This window comes from Lipomyces doorenjongii (assembly GCF_038497915.1).
Source record: "Lipomyces doorenjongii strain NRRL Y-27504 unplaced genomic scaffold V1508scaffold_133, whole genome shotgun sequence".
In the NCBI taxonomy this organism is placed as follows: Eukaryota; Fungi; Ascomycota; class Lipomycetes; order Lipomycetales; family Lipomycetaceae; genus Lipomyces; species Lipomyces doorenjongii.
The window spans coordinates 1-20,258 of NW_027118200.1; the positions used below are offsets into that span (position 1 = coordinate 1).

The 20,258-nt window shown below is 47.2% G+C and overlaps 6 protein-coding genes across 6 annotated transcripts; 3 read left to right on the plus strand and 3 right to left on the minus strand.

Moving 5' to 3' along the window:
- The first annotated feature begins 76 nt into the window (after window positions 1-76).
- Window positions 77-712, plus strand: V1508DRAFT_427829 (uncharacterized protein). The gene has a single exon (XM_066941726.1). The coding sequence runs from the start codon at window positions 396-398 to the stop codon at window positions 657-659; it is 264 nt and encodes an 87-aa protein (XP_066792425.1). The 5' UTR covers window positions 77-395; the 3' UTR covers window positions 660-712.
- A 798-nt stretch (window positions 713-1,510) lies between these two features.
- On the minus strand, window positions 1,511-2,531 carry V1508DRAFT_444823 (AhpC/TSA antioxidant enzyme-domain-containing protein; the record flags this gene model as incomplete). The annotated part of the gene is made up of 2 exons (XM_066942409.1): window positions 1,511-2,142; window positions 2,307-2,531. 2 exons carry the CDS (start codon window positions 2,529-2,531, stop codon window positions 1,684-1,686), a joined length of 684 nt encoding a protein of 227 aa, XP_066792426.1. The 3' UTR covers window positions 1,511-1,683.
- A 1,915-nt stretch (window positions 2,532-4,446) lies between these two features.
- Window positions 4,447-5,899, plus strand: V1508DRAFT_427836 (carbon-nitrogen hydrolase). Its single transcript, XM_066941727.1, has one exon. The coding sequence runs from the start codon at window positions 4,552-4,554 to the stop codon at window positions 5,566-5,568; it is 1,017 nt and encodes a 338-aa protein (XP_066792427.1). The 5' UTR covers window positions 4,447-4,551; the 3' UTR covers window positions 5,569-5,899.
- A 994-nt stretch (window positions 5,900-6,893) lies between these two features.
- On the minus strand, window positions 6,894-10,187 carry V1508DRAFT_50602 (XFP N-terminal domain-containing protein). Its single transcript, XM_066942941.1, has one exon. The coding sequence runs from the start codon at window positions 9,799-9,801 to the stop codon at window positions 7,366-7,368; it is 2,436 nt and encodes an 811-aa protein (XP_066792428.1). The 5' UTR covers window positions 9,802-10,187; the 3' UTR covers window positions 6,894-7,365.
- Window positions 10,188-13,257: 3,070 nt separating this feature from the next.
- Window positions 13,258-14,467, minus strand: V1508DRAFT_400784 (uncharacterized protein; the record flags this gene model as incomplete). The annotated part of the gene is made up of 2 exons (XM_066938367.1): window positions 13,258-14,393; window positions 14,449-14,467. The coding sequence occupies 2 exons, from the start codon at window positions 14,465-14,467 to the stop codon at window positions 13,258-13,260; spliced, it is 1,155 nt and encodes a 384-aa protein (XP_066792429.1).
- Window positions 14,468-18,859: 4,392 nt separating this feature from the next.
- On the plus strand, window positions 18,860-19,857 carry V1508DRAFT_50936 (uncharacterized protein). Its single transcript, XM_066942942.1, has 2 exons — window positions 18,860-19,098; window positions 19,146-19,857. Exons 1-2 carry the CDS (start codon window positions 19,068-19,070, stop codon window positions 19,697-19,699), a joined length of 585 nt encoding a protein of 194 aa, XP_066792430.1. The 5' UTR covers window positions 18,860-19,067; the 3' UTR covers window positions 19,700-19,857.
- Window positions 19,858-20,258: the final 401 nt, after the last annotated feature.

Here is a 20,258-nt window from a genome sequence, read left to right on the forward strand (position 1 = left end):
TTTCAGGGGTTAGGGGGTCTCTGAAACCCTGCGAATATACGAATATTATTCGCATTCGCATTCGCAGCCGACATTTTATTCGTTGCGAATGAAAGGTTATTCTGCGAATTGCGAATACGAATGCGAATAGAGAAAATTGTATTCGTGTCCAGCCCTATACTCTGGGCTGGGACATTGAAGCTTGCAAAGTCACAATATTTGGCTCTGGTGATCAGCCTTTCGAGACCAGCGCCGTGTGTCAAGTCATGCGGCTGTTTCAACATCGCGAAGCCACGATGAGACCAGGAAGATCTACGTTTATATTAATTCTTCCACTTTGACGGAGAACAAAGTCCTGTCCATTCTTGAAAGTCTTTCTGGAAAATTTTGAGATCATAAAAGACAGTACGAAAGTAATGGCTGCTCTTGGACAAGAGCATTTGAGACAAGGAGATTTAGAAAATGGATATCCGGCGATTGCCACTGTCGCTACGTATGGATTTGACGACTTTGGAGGGCGCGCAGCGAAGTGGAATGAAATACTTGAGCTGGCGGAGGAAGACTCTTTAATTCTGTCATTCAGAGTGTCTTGGAAACAGACATTTCGCGCAGCAGGCGTGACTCTGCCTGTAACGGACAGACTGGACCAAATTGTACAAACTGACTCTCAACAAGAATAAAAGAATTCGTACTAGGGGATCTGTCGGCTTTGCTCGTGCTTTTCATGTTACAGGACAGGTCCCCAAAGCAAAAGTTATAGAACAAGGTCAGAAAATTTGGAAACACCCTCGACAGGCCCTGAAACCACGGCACACACAAAGGAAACCGTAGGACTCGAAAGAATCCCTGATAAAGCGTAAACTTTCGAATAACGTGGCGGGGTACGGCTTGCCTTGACCACATAGTGCCGACATTCATTACAGGAGCCCTCTTCCTGAGCAGCTCTCCGGGTAGTTGGCATTGGCACTAGTGGTTGCGGGAGCAACCTGGCCTCTCCGCATGAAACTACCTTACAAACTGAGGAGAGTGGGTAAAATTGTCGGCCGGTTCCTAGGTTGCCGAATGGTATTGTTGTTGATTTGCGGGGAAATCTCCTTCATGCAGACCCGAGTTCTAAAAAACCCTGAAGCCCTTTTTTTGCACTCAGTGTACACTCAACTGAATGACCGATGTATCTAACCAATGTTACAGATCGTTTCAGGGGTGTGCAACCGATATATCCGCCTATTACTGTGACATCCCTCTGCTGGATCTATGTCACTCTGCAGATAACGGCCCGGGATAAATTGGGAAGCTATTGTCTATATAAGCATCCATCACTACCATCAGCTGGAAGCGCAAGAGATAGAATGATTTAGAATATACCATCCAAGTAGCATGGGACTTTGAACCGTCTCTTTCATACACATGTCTTTAAAATTGTTAATCGTATGGATTCATACATCGCTGTTATGAAGCAAGCTGTAATGATCGATACTATTCCTTACTTCTCTCGTTAGCTATTACTGCACTTTGAATAGCAGACTGTCAATTCCTCGTAGCGTTGCAAAATTTATGTCGCAATATGGGAACTTCTAGTTCTGCTCTGACAACTGTTATCTGAATTTGAATTCCGCGGTCTTGACAAACTTCATATTCCTTTACATTTGAGACCTTCCAGGCAACACATCTAAATTACTTCCCTTTCAAAATATCTCAGGGTCTTTAATCACCTTCAAGGCCCAGGACTCGCCTGAGAGCGGGAACCTCAGTGTGATCTCTGGTATTTCTCATCCTGTGACACCAAACAGGTTCCAACACACTCCCGTGGACTTCAAACAGGAATTCACCTCCAATTTGCTTGATATCACCGCCCTTCAATCCGTCACCGGCTGGTATCCTCTTAAGGATTTGCGATATGCCCTTTACCGTACTGGCAAGGACAGACTGTTGGATATAGTTCGGAGTACTTTCACCAAGACTTAGACTGCGCGACATGCCTAGAATATCGAAGAGACGCCTTGACGGATCAGAGTAAATAGGGAAGGGACACGCAGTCTCTTTGGCGTACATTGGGATGATCGTGTGCGAGCCACATCCTATGATAGCCAACGTTGTCCCAGCTGGTAAACTGTCGGTTGACGAGATGGATTTGCTCAGCGTGAGGAGATACGACTGGCAGTTCTAGGTCGACAAGAGGAATTAGTGACAAATGTTAAGTAGAAATCCCACAGAGAAAAAGGCATTGACGATGCGACCGCAATGCGATCATACGTCCACCGTTGGTTTCAATTAGATGTATTAGAGTACCGTTTAACGAAACAGCATTTGCAAGTGACTATACTTACCCCACAAAAAAAATGTCGAATGAAAATCACCAATATTCTCTTTTTCCCTTCCGCATCAAGGGGAGAGAATAAATCTCCAAAAACTAGCTCTTTTCCCTCCGCATTGAATATGGGAATTTTTGCCGCGTTTTCTAATTGGTCCCGGGAAGGCAAATCCTCGATATCATCCTTCTTTTCTTCCCCTGTAGGATTCTGCCATGAGGTTTCTGATTGCTGGACACTCATTTTTCGTTTTTGGGATTGAGCTGACTTATCAGACAGATTATGATGAACCAGTTCGCTCCACCAACTCCTAAGCTATTCCATCTTCTTACAAGTTCGTTGGTGGAGGATTAGTGTGATAGGTGAACACGTGGTTGGGTCAGGGTTTTTGTAGCTGTCTAAGCGCTGACGCAACTTCAGCTGACACAATTAGATTGGAGATAGTTAACGCGTTCGTTCTTGATGAAGTGCGAGGGGTAAATACGATTACGGTACCGTCAAAATTTTATATTATTCGTAAAGTTAATCGCAAAACTGAGAACCTAATCGTATAGTCTACTAAAAAGTCGTATAGTAATCGTATAGTAAACGTATTCCTAATTAGGTATGGTGTGAAACATTTACCCTGACAACGCGAGGAACGCGGTTGTCCAATAAACATACACGAACGAACTGTCTAGATCTGTTAGTTATCATTTGCCGCTCGCTTGACAACTGAGAAAATATGAATCCTCCGATGCGAGCCCGCAGAAAGCAAGCGCTTGATTATTTATTATTGGATGGTGGTTACGAAGGAGATGAGCCAACCTTGAACAGTGGGACGATTTAGTATGCAAGAATCGTTTTCCCTGGCCGCGAGTACTTAGAAGAAGGTATTCGCGAGAAACACTGACTTTTAAAAGATTCTTGAAAGGTTAAGGAGTCACTACAATGAGCTCGAGGTGGACATCACGGAGACATACGGCAGAGGCGCGGGGAAAAAAAGGGGGGGCGATGATTGTGAACCTCTGTGGGTGCATTCATCACAACGCTCGGGCGCTGCGCATCTGTGGAAATGTGTAAAACACTCTAGCCTACTATCGTAGATTGTGGAATATTCTGGCAATGTAACGATGACGCAATTGGGTATTCATGGAATGTCTGGAAGATTTTGCCTTTCTCATTCGTCGTCACGTTGTAGACCTGTTGCTAGTTACTGTGCTCAGGTCCGTCTTCTCAAACTGAGAGTCATCTGCCATTCGGACTAAGTTCTGATATATCTTCCGCGCAGAGAGGGGCTTATGCGCATCGATATAGCTTCGTACCTCATCGGTATGAAACTTTTTGGTGTTTCAGTATGACCTCTATGGTTGTAAAGGATGACTGGTGACCCGTCATCCTTTGACAAAATAATATGAAGCAGGCCGTGGCAATCAAAGAACTCTTTCGGGACTAAATGGGAGTTGTATTAGCGAGCTATAAATTAAGCTATACCTCCCTTATGCAATATCGGGTTACCTACTTGTGTATCGCTGAACTTTTCGAGCATCTCGTTCAGTTTCGTGTTCAGTGGAAAGTGAACAGTTGAAGATAGCATTTAATTTCATCCTTTGTCTCGGTGCACCGTCGTGACCGGAAGTACTAGCCTGTACAGTCGGAAATGTCATTTCTGAGAAGCATTGCAACTTGTGTCTCCAGTTTGTGCACAAGTCGCCATGGAGACATCCGTCTCGATAAACATATTGGCTGAGAGAGTGGCCTTTTATCCTCAGAGGCTGTACTGCAAGGTCAAACATATGCTCGTCATGTTGCTCTAGGAAGGACGATACAGCTTCAATGAACTCCTCATCAGTATAATCGTCAAAGTGTTGTACTCGTAGTGGGTGGGCCGCCTGTTTTCAATGCCCTCTGGTTGGTGTTAATATAAATTGACACGACTTCGAGACATCAACAAAATCATCGAGTGCTCACATTGTCACATCAAGTTTTACAACTCTTCAGAGGTCGACCATCATGACTTAAAACATTGGCTGGCTCTTGCAAGTGTCGCGACGCACCAAAGTTCTGCAAGAAGTACACATTTGGCTGCGTAGCTCTCCCAGAGGTCACCTGACCCCCGAGTAGGCCAATAGGCGTTTGCGAAGGCGTTTCCGAGCCGCTCTCGGGTGTACCCCGCGACACGTAAATCTTTGTCTCTGCATCAACTACAACTCAAATCTCGGCCTACTCTTTAATATTGTATATCCGGAGAACGAGAGAGAACGAGAGAGAGAGAGAAAGCGAAATGAGTGGCCTAGGAGGACTGAACAAAACCTCTGGTGGCATTGTCATTGCCGCCGTGCAATCCCAGCTCTTCCATGTCACAACCCCATTAGACCTCTCCAAAGCAACCGAACATATCTGCTCTCTCGTTCGCCAAGCAAAGCGGTCGTACCCCTTCACAGATCTCATTCTCTTCCCCGAGTACTGCATCCACGGCCTCTCAATGTCCATGTCTGCATCCATAATGTGTACTTTGTCCGGCCCCGAAGTTGCTGCCTTCAAGAAGGTGTGCAAAGAAGAGAAAGTCTGGGGCGTCTTTAGCATCATGGAAGTTAACTCCATTTCTCCTGACGCAAATCCGTGGAATACTGGAATCACAATTAATGCCGATGGGGAAATCGCAAATTATTATCGGAAAATGCATCCATGGATTCCAGTTGAGCCCTGGTACCCTGGCAACCAAGGAATTTCTGTTTTCGAGGGCCCAGGAGGTGTGAAGATGAGTCTTATTATTTGCCACGATGGAATGTTTCCCGAAATGGCAAGGGAGGCGGCTTATAAAGGTGCAGAGGTCCTGCTTAGGACTGCGGGATACACGAGTCCGATTAGACAAAGCTGGGAACTGACGAATCGGTCGAATGCGTTCACAAATCTCATGTTTACGGCTAGTGTTGCCCTTGCGGGGAGTGATGGCACATTTAGGAGTATGGGTGAAGCGATGTTTGTAGGACCTGAGGGAGATATTCTTGAGAGGGGTGATGGTACGCCTGATAACATCATTGCGTGTGAATTGAGAGTTGAGGAGGTTAGGAGAAAAAGGAGGGAATGGGGTGTTGAGAATAACTTGTTCCAGTTTGGCCATCGAGGATATGTTGCTGTTAAGGGAGGAGCTGGGGATTGTCCTTATAAATATATGAGGGACTTGATGCGCGGGACGTATAAACAAGCCGAAGATGAAGAAGTAGCGGTTCGGGATGGGACACCGTGCGCTTTTGAGAAGGCAACAGCAGAATATGTTGATGAAACATGCCAAGGATGAGCTGATCGGGTCCTTTTGAGACAGATGAATATATGACACTTGATCAATGGAATATTACGAAGGTTTTCGTAATTCGTACTCGAAGTTGGAAATACTATTTTTAATACGTAATAGTCAACGTTAGAAATACTATTTCAATACGAATTGCAAGTACGAATAGAGAAAGTGTCGGGGTGTCCAGCCGTACCGGCTCCGGACAAATTCCACTGTTACCGAGCCTACCAAATCCTCATGTTTGCATGCTCTCAATAGTTACTGGTCTACCCAACCTGCTGGTGGACGATACCCAGCCACGGCCCGAATAACTCCAATAATGTGTGGTCAAAGAGGGGCCAACAATGTAAGCCAATGTGTAAATGGGCTACGATTTTTCGAGGAGCTATCCACGCCTCGGGAACTATTTGATAATAGTATTTTGCAAATAACAACTATTGAATCGTGAGCTCCCAACCTACGCGCGCATGGTCTAATCTATCATGCTGCTACTTCACCATAGTGATAACCAGCAAACTGATTTGGCTTGAAAAATTTAGGTATCGGCGCGTATAATATGCAGGCAATTTCCTTATCCTTATCCTTATCCGTATCCGTATCCGTAGTATCCACGGATATGACTCACGTGATTTTGAAGCTTCTGCTTTGGTAAGCCCGTAGAGCGCGATAGATCGCGCTTAGGGTTTTGCAATATGATGCATCATATTTGCAACAAGCACCGATTATAGCTAGACAATGGCATAGATGACGAAAGTAGTTTGCTCTACTATGATCGTCGGTTACACTCGCTGAATGCGTAAACTGGCGGCGATGAAACACTGCGAAATGACGCGGATCCATACCTTCAATCCATTGCATCCCAAACCGCTTTAATATGCCACAACTGCTCCCCCCCCCCCGGATTCCCGACGAGTCTTTCGAATCTGTCTTCGGATACCACCGTGCAGAGCGGAGTTTAACCCACCAATTTTCTCGAGAACATCTACACTGTTTCCACGCACAGCATTATATGCTTGAATAAATAGATGAAACGGCTTACGGTACTAACTTATGTGAAATGACCTTGCAAACTAAGCAGGTCCAGACCCTTCGAATCCGAGACATGCGGGAGTGAAAAAGCAACCCGACCTAAGTACGGTGCAGCCTAAGGAACAGGACCTATACGAAAAGCAAACGGACGCCAATCTGCAGACAAGACCACAAAATAATTGTCTAGTGTGTACCGAGACATTAGCTGTGTAGACAACGATTAAGAATGCATTTCTGCCAATACATCTTATCCTTCCAAGGTTCACCCTGTCAGTTAACTTTCTCCCACAGCCCTATGCTCCCGCCACGACGAGTCTGGCCTTAAAGCTGACAGCGCTACTACGCAGCTTCTCATTCTCCGCAAATTACTCCAGCTGCACCATTAGAAGGGGTTAGAGAGATGGGCACCACGCAAACTTTGCGCCTGTAACGCAGAATCTGCATCCTGGAAACTGGCAGCGTGCGAGTGGCGAATCAACTCATCATTGATTCGATTCTTGGTATTGTACTGTGCATCATAGTTTACAGAACATGAAATGACGAAGCCATCGATCGATTGATCTATTCCCTATTCCCTATCTATATCTAGATATCTATTTGCAAAATGATGTTACAACAATTACCAAATCATAAGCCCCGCTTACTATAATCATTTGCACAGTCCTTGTTTCAAACAGAGGCACCTACTAAACCGCGAGATATACAACAACGGATGTGTAATCGAAGAAGTGAGTAGAATAGCAACACATATATGCTCCAAGCACTTGCAAGTGTCTAAAATGGCCACACCCACTCCTGCAACAACTTCGGATCAACGCCGTTCTCATACGCCTCGTTCTTACACCTGATCTGCTCATTCAACAACTTCTCCCTTGTCGCCGCGCCCGTATTACCCAGTGACGGCATGCGATCGATGGCATCAATCGCCAAGCTGAACCGATCCGTCTGATTGCGAATGGCCAACTCAAGTGGCGTGTCGATGTTGCCTTTTTCTTTGTAGCCTCGCACGTGCATGTTGTGCTGACCCTGACGCTTGTAGGTCAGGCGGTGGATGAGCCACGGGTAACTATGGAAGTTGAAGATAACTGGCTTGTCGGTGGTGAAGATGGCGGAGTATTCGCGGTCGGAGAGACCGTGCGCGTGTTCGCGCTCGGGAACGAGCTTGAAGAGATCGACAACGTTGACAAAGCGGATCTTCAGTTCGGGCAAGTTCTCGCGGAGGAGGGCAGTGGCAGCAAGGGATTCCATGGTCGGCACATCACCACAGGAGGCCATGACGAGGTCGGGCTCGCAGCCTTGGTCATTGGATGCCCAGTCCCAGATGCCCACGCCCTTGGTGCAGTGCTCGATAGCCGCATCCATGTCAAGGTATTGCAGGTGGTTCTGCTTGTCGGCAACAATGACGTTGACGTAGTTGCTTGAACGGAGGCAGTGATCCATGCAGCTCAACAAACAGTTTCCATCAGGTGGAAGGTAGATACGGACGACTTCGGGCGACTTGTTGGCGACGACATCGAGGAAGCCGGGGTCCTGGTGCGTGAAGCCGTTGTGGTCTTGCCGCCACACGGTAGCAGTGAGAAGAATGTTGAGAGAAGCAACTTTGGCCCGCCATTCGACTTCCTGAGATTTTTCGATCCACTTGCAGTGTTGGTTGACCATTGAGTCAATGATATGGATGAAGGGCTCGTAGCTGTTCAGTAGACCGTGACGGCCGGAGAGAGTGTAGCCTTCCAGCCATCCTTCACACGTGTGTTCAGACAGCATTTCCATGACGCGACCGGCGAAGGCAAGGTTGCCACCATCGGCATCTTCTTCGAAGTACTCGCCCATCCAGACTTTCTTGCCTGCTTGGTAAATGGCACCAAGCTTGTTGGACTCGGTCTCATCAGGACCGAAGACACGGAAGTTGGTCTGGTTGGCAGCTATGATGTCGCGAAGGAAGATGGCCATGTTAGACATGCTTGGGGCATCGGCGGTGCCACTTCGGTGGACTTCGATCGCGTAGTTACGAAAGTCGGGCATGTGCAGGGGCTTCTTGAGTAGGCCACCATTTGCAACAGGGTTGGCACTCATACGGCGGTTGCCTTGAGGTGCCAGCTCCTTGAGCTCGGGGATCAGCTTGCCACTCTCATCGAAAAATTTTTCGGGCTCATAGCCGCGCATCCAGTCCTCCAAGAGCTTCAAGTGAGCGACGTTATTGGCGACATCGGGAAGAGGTATTTGGTGGGCACGCCAGAAACCTTCGAGATAGCGGTCATCGACCTTGCGAGGACCGGTCCATCCCTTTGGCGAGCGCAAAACGATCATAGGCCAGCGAGGACGGAATGCCTTCCCTGACTCACGTGCTTGTTTCTGGTATGCCCGAATCTCCGTCACACACTTCTCCAATGTAGCAGCCATGGCTTGGTGCATGGTTTCCGGGTCGCTGCCCTCGACGAAATACGGTGTCCAACCGTAACCGACGAAGAGACTTTCGATCTCTTTATGGCTGACACGAGCGAGGACTGTAGGATTATTGATCTTGTATCCATTGAGATGCAAAACAGGAAGGACCGCGCCATCGGTGATAGGGTTGAGGAATTTGGTAGAGTGCCAACTTGTGGCCAGAGGTCCGGTCTCGGACTCGCCGTCACCGACCATTGTCAGAGCAATCAAGTCTGGGTTATCGAAAACGACGCCGAAAGCGTGCGAAATCGAGTATCCGAGCTCTCCACCCTCATGAAGGCTGCCTGGGGTTTCCGGTGTGGCGTGCGAGCCAATTCCGCCGGGGAACGAAAACTGCTTGAAGAAGCGACGCATGCCCTCAACATCCTCGGATTTGTCGGGATAAACTTCGCTGTAGGTTCCCTCAAGGTAGGCTTGCGAAAGCACGGCCGGTGCCCCGTGGCCAGGGCCGGAGATGAAGATCGAATTTAAGTCGTATTTCTTGATGAGGCGGTTGAAGTGGATGTAAGTGAAGATCTGCCCGGCATCGGAACCCCAGTGGCCCAACAGCCGCGACTTGAGGTGCTCGACTTTGAGGGGCTCCTGGAGGAGGGGATTTTGCCTCAGGTAGAGCATACCCAAGCACAGGTAGAGAGAGGCCTTGAAGTAGTCGTCGATCTTCTTGGCTTCTTCCTTGCTCAGCGGCGTATTCTTGACGGTCGCACGGGCTACGCCGTAAGCTGAGATGGTCTCGACGGAGACATCGTCCGATGCGTTGGGTGCCATATTGGCGATTTGTGGTGGTTGGTGAACTGTTGTATAAGGGTGAGGAATAATGAGGCTTGGATACCTCTCTGCTGCTAAATCTGTGCTGGCGGCGAAGCTACAGACAACACGGCCAGGCTATAGGCTGAAATAGCTTCGCGAGAACTCAGAAGGTCGCAACGAAGACGGAATAACTGAAGAAGTCCTTCTTTAGTAGCTGTAGACTGATCTTAATCTCTGGACTGAATGGCCAACTTTTAAAAGGACAGCGTGCAGAGAAATTGTCGCTATAACCGCCACTGACGTATGCGAATAGGACGGTGACTTTGCCTTGTATGGTATAGTGGTGGGGCGGCGATAAGTGGTGTGATACTCTACGAGCTGACAGTGGACACTGCCCTTGATTCGGAACGGGCGGATCGAGAACAAGGGCAGCTGACGACACCACTGGCGATTAGCGCGACACGTGGAAGAGTGGGATTATCAGGGTAGAACCTGCTTGCAACTGTTGACGCGTACCCGCAAAATAAGTTAGGTGGGAATATGAGCTGTGATCGCAGGAGCGGACATTACGACACTGCCCGCTGCACCAATCTGCATCCAGACTCGAGCAGGCAGGCGAGCGAACATGTCCGCCAGCTGTCTCTCGCCTGAGAGCAGCGTGACATACGTCAAATCAGCCAGATGATAACACTAAGTGGGTCGATACCGAAGAAAGAACACATCACGAAAAGAATAGAATAATATCTCCAGCGGCGTGCAGCAACGAAACATGAGGCGCATTGCGCAAATCTAGGGGTGGCATGATGTTTGCAGGTCGTGAATCGATACCCAAGAGAAGAAGATACATAATACATCCATGGAAACGCGCCTTAAAAGTAAATAATTAGTGTTCTTCCATAGAGAATGAAGAGGCAAAGATAGCCATGTGTGTTTCATCGTAGTCTGAGCTGTTCCCTGTGAGATATACGCTTCTGAAGTCGGGGTCATTGAGCCAGACAGGAGTGGGAGATGGCCTGATTAGTTGCCAACCAAGTTTAATCTCTCCCATCTCCCTTGAACTCACATCGGCCCGAGAAGCTCCCGGCAACCGGCAACGGCGCAAAGCCTGTCCGTCGTCACACTGATCCAAGCTTAATGTGCGACAAATCAATCACGTTACGATTTCGCAGCTGTTTCCTCCTCGAGCTGCTCTAACTGAAGAAAACTTACACACGCAGGCGGGCAAGGTCTTTATCGGTCATGACAGGCGGCTACTCTGGTGTTGGGCTCGAGCTCTCTAGGATTCTCTACCGAGCAGCATCGGCATCTTGTCCAAAAATCGTGGGAACAAGGACTTCTCAGCTCAGCATATGACTAGTCGCACTGTGCTCGGCGTGGCGAACAAGAAGTTCAGATAGAGGTCAGGCTGCCGTGCGAGAATATGAGTCGCACAGGAAATACCGGCCGTGTCAGGTCAACAAGCACTCACTGACCCACTGCTACAGGACTCAAGCCTTGGCGTAGATGATTACTGGAGCACAAGATTCGATTAACTGGGAAATGAATACAACAAGGGACAGGGATGGTTTATATAGACGACTGCCCTCTACGCCAGGAAGGACACAAGAGACGATCGGCACAAATTGCAGCTACGAAGCGGCGCTGGGAACCGTGTTTTAAGTGGGACTAAGTGACGTTGCGGTCAATGGCGATGACAGTTCCCCCATTTCTAGGTTCGAGTTTACCCAACGAAAAATGGACAATAGACATGTTGCTCATCTGATTGCGAGAAGACCGGCAAATATGTACATACATAATCCAATCAAATAGCCACTGAAAATTCAACCGAGTTCGTATTCCAAAAAGAAAAATCCAAAACTGCATTCAATCCTATCCATGCCTACTGTCAAAAATCCCTTAACTGAGGCTTCATGAGGTTAGCGTTATGGAAGTTGGTAAGGAGTTCAGACGTATGCGTAACTTGCGAGAGGGAAGCCCTTGGGATTACCGATACGCGTCCATTTGGTTTACTGTCCTCTGACATTGCGTTTAACCTTATCTTCTCTCTCCATCCGGCTTGGGCGACAAATGTACTTGCAAAGAACCCAAAGTGCGCCTCCTCAACGATGTTGCTGACGCCGATACCTGGGTTGTCGTGTCAGTCATCCTCGTACTGGGCATCATCACATATATCGCAATGCTCAGGATTTACCTGGTGTGCGAGTGTGTTTGCCATATTGCCACTGAAGCAGATGGTTGAGAGGGTCTGAAGCAAGAATGTCATAGGTGGAGTCTAACATATGTTATGCTGAGCCAGCCGGAGAAAGTCCGTGAGGACCGTCGACGCTAAGTCAACCTGAAGCGATTCAACAAGTCGGCGGCTCGCGCTGTCAGAAGAATGAAGAGTACAGGTGGTAACTGGTGCCATTTGAACCCATTCTTCGCATGGAGTATCTAAACAAGATGTTTCTTTATGATAGAATACGTTGAACTTTGCGGATTCAATTATTTTTGGAAGATCGAATACATGTTCGGTTGTCGACCCTAATAATATTCATGCGACAGACTTTTTTTAAGGGTCAACGAAAGGTACAAAACAAATGGCGCTACTCGTGCCATACGGTGGCTAGGCAAACTGGCGGTACTAACAATACAACGTTAGTTAGGACGAGTGATTGGAGGCTTTTATTGCATATCAAATGATACCAACGAATTGCTTAATATGACCCATGACTTCGACGGCGTTAATGATATTTTCTCAAGGTTGTTAGAGATGGAGTCTCGTTACTTCTACGGTGTTTTTGAGCCAAAAATTCTTGTTAGCCAAAATATAGAACGAGCCGTTATTTTTCTCGTGTCAGTCCGTGTGTTTGGCACTTGCATTCGAAGTATGCTAATAAACGATTGGTAATTTTCTTTCCTCGTTTCTCTGTTCGGATTTGTCCTCGCTGTCAGGAAATGTTTGTGATATGGAAATATATTCCAAAGTCTTCGCATCAAGTTTCCCTCTTATATGCACTGTACACAAGCAGCACTGAACGTGCAACAAATAGCAGGTGGCAGGCGATCACAGATTTTGACGCGGCAAATTTATCGTGTATGAAGAAATGGAAAGAAATAAATAACCTGGAACCTGTTTCTGCAGCAGTGTCCCGAGTAAGTACACTACACAGCGATAGTCGCGGACCATTAAGGAAAGTGTTCCTTTTGTTTAATAGCGACGGCACTTTGCTTTGTAAGGAAGAAGCGAAGAGCCACCAATATTTGCAAGAGCTCGACCTTCAGGCTTGAAGTTGACGACGGAGGGTAATATGATTTGTGGTTGACAATTTCGGTTTCATTATCTTCCGCTGCTGTAATAACCGCATACTTCGCATCAGTAGTCTAACATCCCTGGACATACTCACTTGCGAACATGATTAATTAGTATATTCTAGGCTCTTCATTGCTTCAGTCGGCTTTCTGATAGAGTTGGGGCAGCAACATGTGCGTGTCCTAGTCATAATATATTCCCGAATTGATAATAATTGCATGCGAGATCCCCAAAATTCTAGAGTCGCCATCATTAAATGATAGTCCAATGACGGCGCCAATCTTATGACGATGGTTCAGACTCATAATGTCAAAATCGGGAACGATATCTTTTCCCAATTCGATCGAATTAAGAACTTTGTCGTCGATCCGAAAGCGAGGTACATGATCTTCGCCGTTTTCAGGTGTCAATGGAACGTCTAAGTCGTCTTGCTGTAAGAGAATCACGGTCTTGCCTCGCCCCTCTACCTGATCTTGCCAAACATAGCCTGAAGCTGTTGACTCCAACACTATTTTTATTGACTTGAGCTTGATAGTCAAGATCCCAATTATTCGCGAAACATCATCGACTTCAATTGAAATGTATAAGCCAAGTGGAATCTGTTCACCGAGAGAAGCTTCACAGTTGTTGTACAGTACCATCTCAGCTTTCAAAGGAACATGGACATATGTATGCTTTAATGAAAGTGAAAATATCTTTTCCATGCCAGATACTTTTGGCAGCGCTCCGGGCACAAAGTACTCTTCTGGTAACTTGTCACACTTGGCTGAGAGAACAACATTCTTATATTCTGTGACATTATCGCCGCTGTTCTCGGACGCAGGCCCGACCATAGCAGGAATCACGGTAATTATGCAAGATGCTGACTTTTTGAATCTGAAGATACCAGGGCGATTTACGGTAGCAATCACACGATAATTGATATACATCTCATCGTTGGCGTAAAAAGTGGGCGGCAGACCAGTCCTGCCCAAGTCAGCTTTCCCCACTGAGTGTTGGCAGGCCCTCGTCGAGCGACGCTGTAGTGCTAGACATGTGCACTCTGAAAATACAGGGACTTTAAACGCGAATAGTAAGATCTGCTCACCAGGTTCTAATATTGTGCCCCTTGGTTGATCGAAGAGTGAAGTGACAATGTCGACGTGCGTATGCTCCTCAACTTCCTGGGTCACCTGACCCTGACCATTTATCTCTGTTCGCGCAGTAACTGAGACTCCTCTAAAACGAACCGATATGTCGTCAATACTAGCTGGTTCTTTCAGAGTGATACCGACTATACCAGTCAATGGAGACCCGACAGACACGACCTTACTATCGACTACCAAGGCGTGTTAGTACTTATAAATCCGCAGAAAATCATGAGATGCACTTACGAAACAAGGAAACTTGCATGGTATGATGGTAGAGACTTTCGGTATGAATACGTCTGTTTTAACATGAAAATAGATGAGAAGGAAGGTTATGGCTTCTGTTATAAGCGAATTTTTCTACTGCCACCGAAATGCCAGCGCTGGGAGTGGATAGCAGGTACTTACGTCACCGTACGCTTGCTGCAACGGATATTTGGCGTTGCTCCCGAATTTTGTGAGATATAGACGGAACAGCCGTGTTCACAGTGCATATAACATACGTCAAATTTTTGGCTTCGTCGGATCGGCTAACCAGTTATGCTTAGTCATATTGTTGCGTCATATGTTTTGCCCATCGTCTCCTTTGAGTGGTAACGTACATGTATAACGAGCGGCGCATCCAAACGAAGCGGCGCACTTTCCCACACCCACGTAATAAAACATTCCGACAAATCCACCAAACCGCCTAAAATCAATTGAAACTACTCAGAATCCTCTTCCTCAGACATCTCTATTACAATCTGACCAGTGCGCATGTTGTGTATGGCCTCGCCGCAGTTGCCACAGCGCCGCGCGCGAGTTTCTTCCCTTCGCTTCCGACCACTACTTGCCTGCGTTTTCTTCTTTAGCTGTTGCACAATGTCCCGTTCGTCTTGCAAATCTTGTGCTTCCTGTTGACTAAGTGATCCTCCTTGCTGTAGACGTATTTTTTAGCCCTCCGGCGTTTGCTAAGCTCCTCCATTCCTTGCCGAAGGATCTGGTTCTCCGACTTCAACAATGTCAACTGGTGCATCATTTTCGATGTACCCTTGGCAAACTGGTCAACAGCTTCGTGGATTGAGGTTGGGGAACTATTTTGATGACGGGCAATTCGATTCTCGATGAAAGTAGTCTGTTATGAGGCTTCGGTTGGGTTGTTAGGTGTCTGGGAAACCCAACGTAGGGTGTACCAGGGCAGGAGTTTGGAGGCGTTGGCCTTGAACTTGAGATCAAGCACAGAAATCACACTCTCGGGGTAGAATGGAAGAAGTACAGCACCTCGGAAACCTCCTTGGATGTATTCCGTCATTGCAGCGAAAAAACGCAACGCGGAAGGCAGGAAAGAAGTCGTCCTTGGTAATGTGGGTGATTTGAGCCCGCATCATATCCTCAATTTGCTGACAATATTCGTTAGTGGCCTAAAACACCCAAAATCGAGTGGCTGGAGCATGTGAGAGGAATGAGGAGGCATACAGAGGGTGATGATGTTTTCCTTGCAGTATTCCTCGAACTGAGCCGTCGAGGATTACCAGACGATAACCACCCACAGTTCGGGACTTGGTATGCTTCTCAAAATTCGAATCCAATCCATGCCTTTCTCATTCGTCGTCCCACCGTTCTCGGTAACAGCGATTACCCAGTCGGGCGGAAATCCGCTGTTTTGATACCAAGACGCGAGGTGGTTTTTCCCTGCAACATGGCGAACGGCGGCACCGTCCAGCCCTGGGAATTGACGCCCTGGATTGCCGTAACCCATTCTCGATTGCCAGGCTGTACCTTTTTTGCCTTTGCACACCCGTCTGAGCTTGTCACAACGGTTGCCGTTGAGATAACGCCCATCATAAACCCAGTCTCGTCGAAGTTATAGATATCCGTATCCTAGATGCCATACTTCGCGATTATATTGCGTACAAGCTCAAACCAGCCACGAATAATCTCTGGATCTTCGCACTTGGCTCTCTGGTAGTCGTACTTCCGCTGGGCGTCCGGAGCTCTGGGCGGCGCTTGACGAAGTTCGAAGCCCAACGAGTCCCGACAGCGAGCTGTATCTACATCAGGAATACGCGCCATTTTCCATTTCTGGCCGAATAACATAATTTTAACTTGTCACTCCGGTTATTTAGACAAGCTCTGCGCCGCCACTGAAACGAACCGTAAGTTATGATGCCAACAGCTCACCTCTGAGAACTTAAAGTATGTGGGTCAGGGTTTCTTGACTATTATTTGCTCTGGAATCGCTCAGCGTTCAGGACAGCCGAACCTGTACACATGCAGCACGAATGTCGAACAATTTTGGAATAACTTATGATTCCGGGGTTAGCCCGGAAAAGGCACCCACAGTCAGTAAAAATTAGACTTATACACTATTGATGTTTCGTTTGATTCTGGGCGTTCCCGAACAAAATGTTATCTGACATGAATATTCTTCGACCTGGCATAAAACGTCAGATTGTTTGCCGTAGAGATGCCACTTTGATTATCTTCGAAAATAATTGTTGGCTCTAGTTGGAGATAATTAAGTTCCCTTAGCAACTGTCTGAGGTATATAGCCTCCTTCACTGCCGCACTCAGGGCTATGTACTCGGCCTCCGCCGTCCGCCGTAGACAACGCTACGCAACCTTGTCGCTTTGCTTGCATCCGGCCCCACTTCACGCGAAGCGTAATAGACTCTGACCTATAAAAAATGCGATAACGCACTATTCCAAGCTCTTGTGACTTGGGGTCGCCACGACGATGACTGTATTCTTTGAAGCTGCGATATCTTTAGTTCTCTGTCAGCAGTTGTCACGTAGACATTGTACACATTAAATACTAAACCCTGGCGCTTCCTCTTCTACCTCTGCATAGATATCAAAATCACTCATCATAAGTTGCACTTCTGGGGTACAACGTCGATGTCATCCTCTCAGCTCGCTAGTGTTTATCGAGATATTCTGATATTTGGATGGCAAGAACTTGCCTATTTGTGAGCATTTGGTTGGCTCCTCAGGGAATCTTGACAGCCACTTAGAAACATTCAACGTGTGAGAGATATCGCAACTCTTTTAAACTAAAATCGTCGATCTATAATCATGGAAAATTCAGCGGAAAGTTAACTGACATCATTGCTTTAAACTTGGTCCTCAAGTCGCTGGCTAGCTTGAGAACCAACTTCCTGGACCCAATCTCGTGGCAATCCTCAATGATTAAGTCTTCCGAGTTCAAGTTCTCTTCCAAATTCTCAGGAGCTTGCTAGAGCTTTCCCAGGCAAGTCTGTGACCAAATAGAACTACACGAATTGGGACGTGTACTGCCATTTCTGGAGGTGAACCTCATCAATTTCTTACATAGAGGATTGTTCCAATAATAAGATAAATACGACTAATTAGTAAACTTTTTCGAGACGACCGGAAGCACCTCCCGTTATCAACAGAAACCCTTCGTCGATATTCCAACTAGGAATGGGTAATTTTCTCTCGTCGGTAAGCCGCATGGCGCGTGGTAATTCACTCATCCACGTGGTCCATGCCAAGAGCTTATTTGACGGTCGTCAGCCGCGGTGATGTATTGGACGGATATATCAGTAAAGGGTACACTTAGGTTGCTTTTCTGAGCCCGTCAGGGCAAGTCTTTTCGACAAATTTGTTTTGTGAACCGATCTCGCATAGGGTCGTCACAGCAAGAGACCACCAAAATTTTTGACAACTTCCAGCTGCGTCACTTCACGTCATCCCACAGATATCCTTGCACACTAACTTATGCGAACGGAATATTGGCACTAAGTATACAGAACTGCATAAAATTAGATGTTTAAATTTAGGGATCAGGTTTTATGTCCGAAAATACCTGTCTGATATGTGGGTTTAGTGTCGTGATTTCGATTGCTTCTGATTATATATACTTGGAAATCTACTCTAAAAGCATCCTTGCTACGTATGACCATACCATTCGACCGTGCTGGCCGTATTATTCATATCCGACTCTACCTTAGATTGACACAGTAATGCTGCATTGACGACGGCCGATTGCATTCTCTATCCTGATATACCAACCTGAGGCTTGCAAGTACGTGGCTTGCATCCAAAGCGGATTTGAATAATATGTCGTCGGCATAACTCTGCTGACAGTGCGCATATCTGCTAGCATGGACTGCGGCTGGTTGACGTCGCCGATAGAGCGCGATACAGCAGAACACCGTTAAGCCGCTATAACACGATTAAGCTGATGAAATTTTGTCCACGTCGTATTAACTTAACGAATTATGGTCTAGATGAAATAGATATTCTAACGTTACCCAAACTTGTGCAAAGAAATAAATTGAGTTTATCTCTCATTGCACGCTTGCACTTAACTCGCATGTGGACCCTTACGTACCGAGTCTCGCGATCGTTATTTCTTTTGCAAAGCAAACTTCGAAATCACTGCAGTTAGTAATGCAGAATGCAGAAGGCAGTAGGTGGCCCTATAGCCTCGGAAGTCAAATTTGGATATGATTGACGCGAAAAAAACCATTACTGATGGACTGGGATAATGCATATATAGTATATTTAAATTTCGTACATTGCCACGAGCTGTCGATGCAGATGACGGGGTGCTAACACTGCAAGGAATAGGAACCGCCGCCATGGATGCGGCTTACTGGCGTGCAACCTAATTTCCCACTCTTGGCAATAAGATGCCTGCCAGCTGCGGTTACACTCGGCTGAGGCTTAGGCGCAGGAAACAGAGGTCTGCTGAACCGTAGCGATATAGGAATATCAGCCGCAGCCGGACGAAGAATGAGGTAATCCTATACTTCCACGATAATGTGCAGCGACTGGAACACTTACTGGAAAATGCTGCATTTGTCAGCAAAGACCCAGCTTGCAATTAGGCATTCTTTTCCTCAGTCAGGCCCATATACATGTCCTCGTTTGTCCTTTCAACCCAGACCGGTATGTCTAGTGTTTAACAGTATTCTATCTCTATTAAATTTTCCTAGGCGATCTCACACTCTCACCACCCGGATCCAATGTGGAGCTCCCGTTCCTTGCCCTCGGTCGTGGAACCCAAAATTACAGCTGCAACTCAACCATGAGCAAACCCGTCTCTAAGGGCGCGCTCGCCATCCTCTACGACTTGGGGCCACTCCTCGAGTACTCGCCGCCAGATCTCCTCCACACCCTCCCTAGCTACGTCCTCGACATGGCCTCGCCTCTCGTTCCTCTTTCTGCCGCTGGCAGTCACTTCTTCGACTCAACAGGTGTGCCCAACTTTGACCTATTGTCGCGCGGCCTGTCCGTCAAGGGAATCACCGCGGAAACCATTCCGACCACGACTCCACCGGCATCCCTAGGCCTGCCAAGAAGTCCAACCAACCCGATGAACTGGTTGCATCTCACGCCACGGATTGTGGGATTGGTAGTGAGACTCACTGATGTATATCGCGTTGAGGTCGCTGGCGGTTCATCTCCTGCCACCTGTACAAATGTGACGGCCATGACCTTCCAGGTGCAGTATGCAGCCATCTACGCCTTCTATGGCCCAAAGAGGTAGGTGTCGAAAGAACTCATGTAGTAGAGCTGTAGATAGTTGGAGGGTTATTTTGTTGTAAAAGATGAACCGACAATTCTCGGATCTAGTTACATGTTTAGGAACCAATCCGCAGCCGCGCTAACTGAAGAGAAAAAGAATAGAAAGGTGACGGTCTCTCTCGATATCTAATTTTACTATAATTCTGGACTCGGAAAGTTCCTCGGTTTCAGCGCCATCGAGCATTTGGTCCTTGTTATACTTAGAGCCGACAAGTCTCAAACCGCTGAGCCTCTCTGACAAGTCGATTGGGTCAACGTCAATATCCCGCCTGATCATCTCATGTGGCTTCACAATTGCCGCAATATAGGAGTGGAGATGATCCTCCCATGCTGTTGGCCTTCAAGTGTGTAATCCCGTCGCACGAGGAAGTGAATCTGACATTGACAGTACGACTGCATAGAGAATTAACACATGCAGTACAGCGTGCTCGCCTATATCCACACACTGGAGGAAAGCACGCACTTTTGTGACATGCAATGTATAGATCTGTGTTCCTGACTCCATCCTTTAAGTACCACTC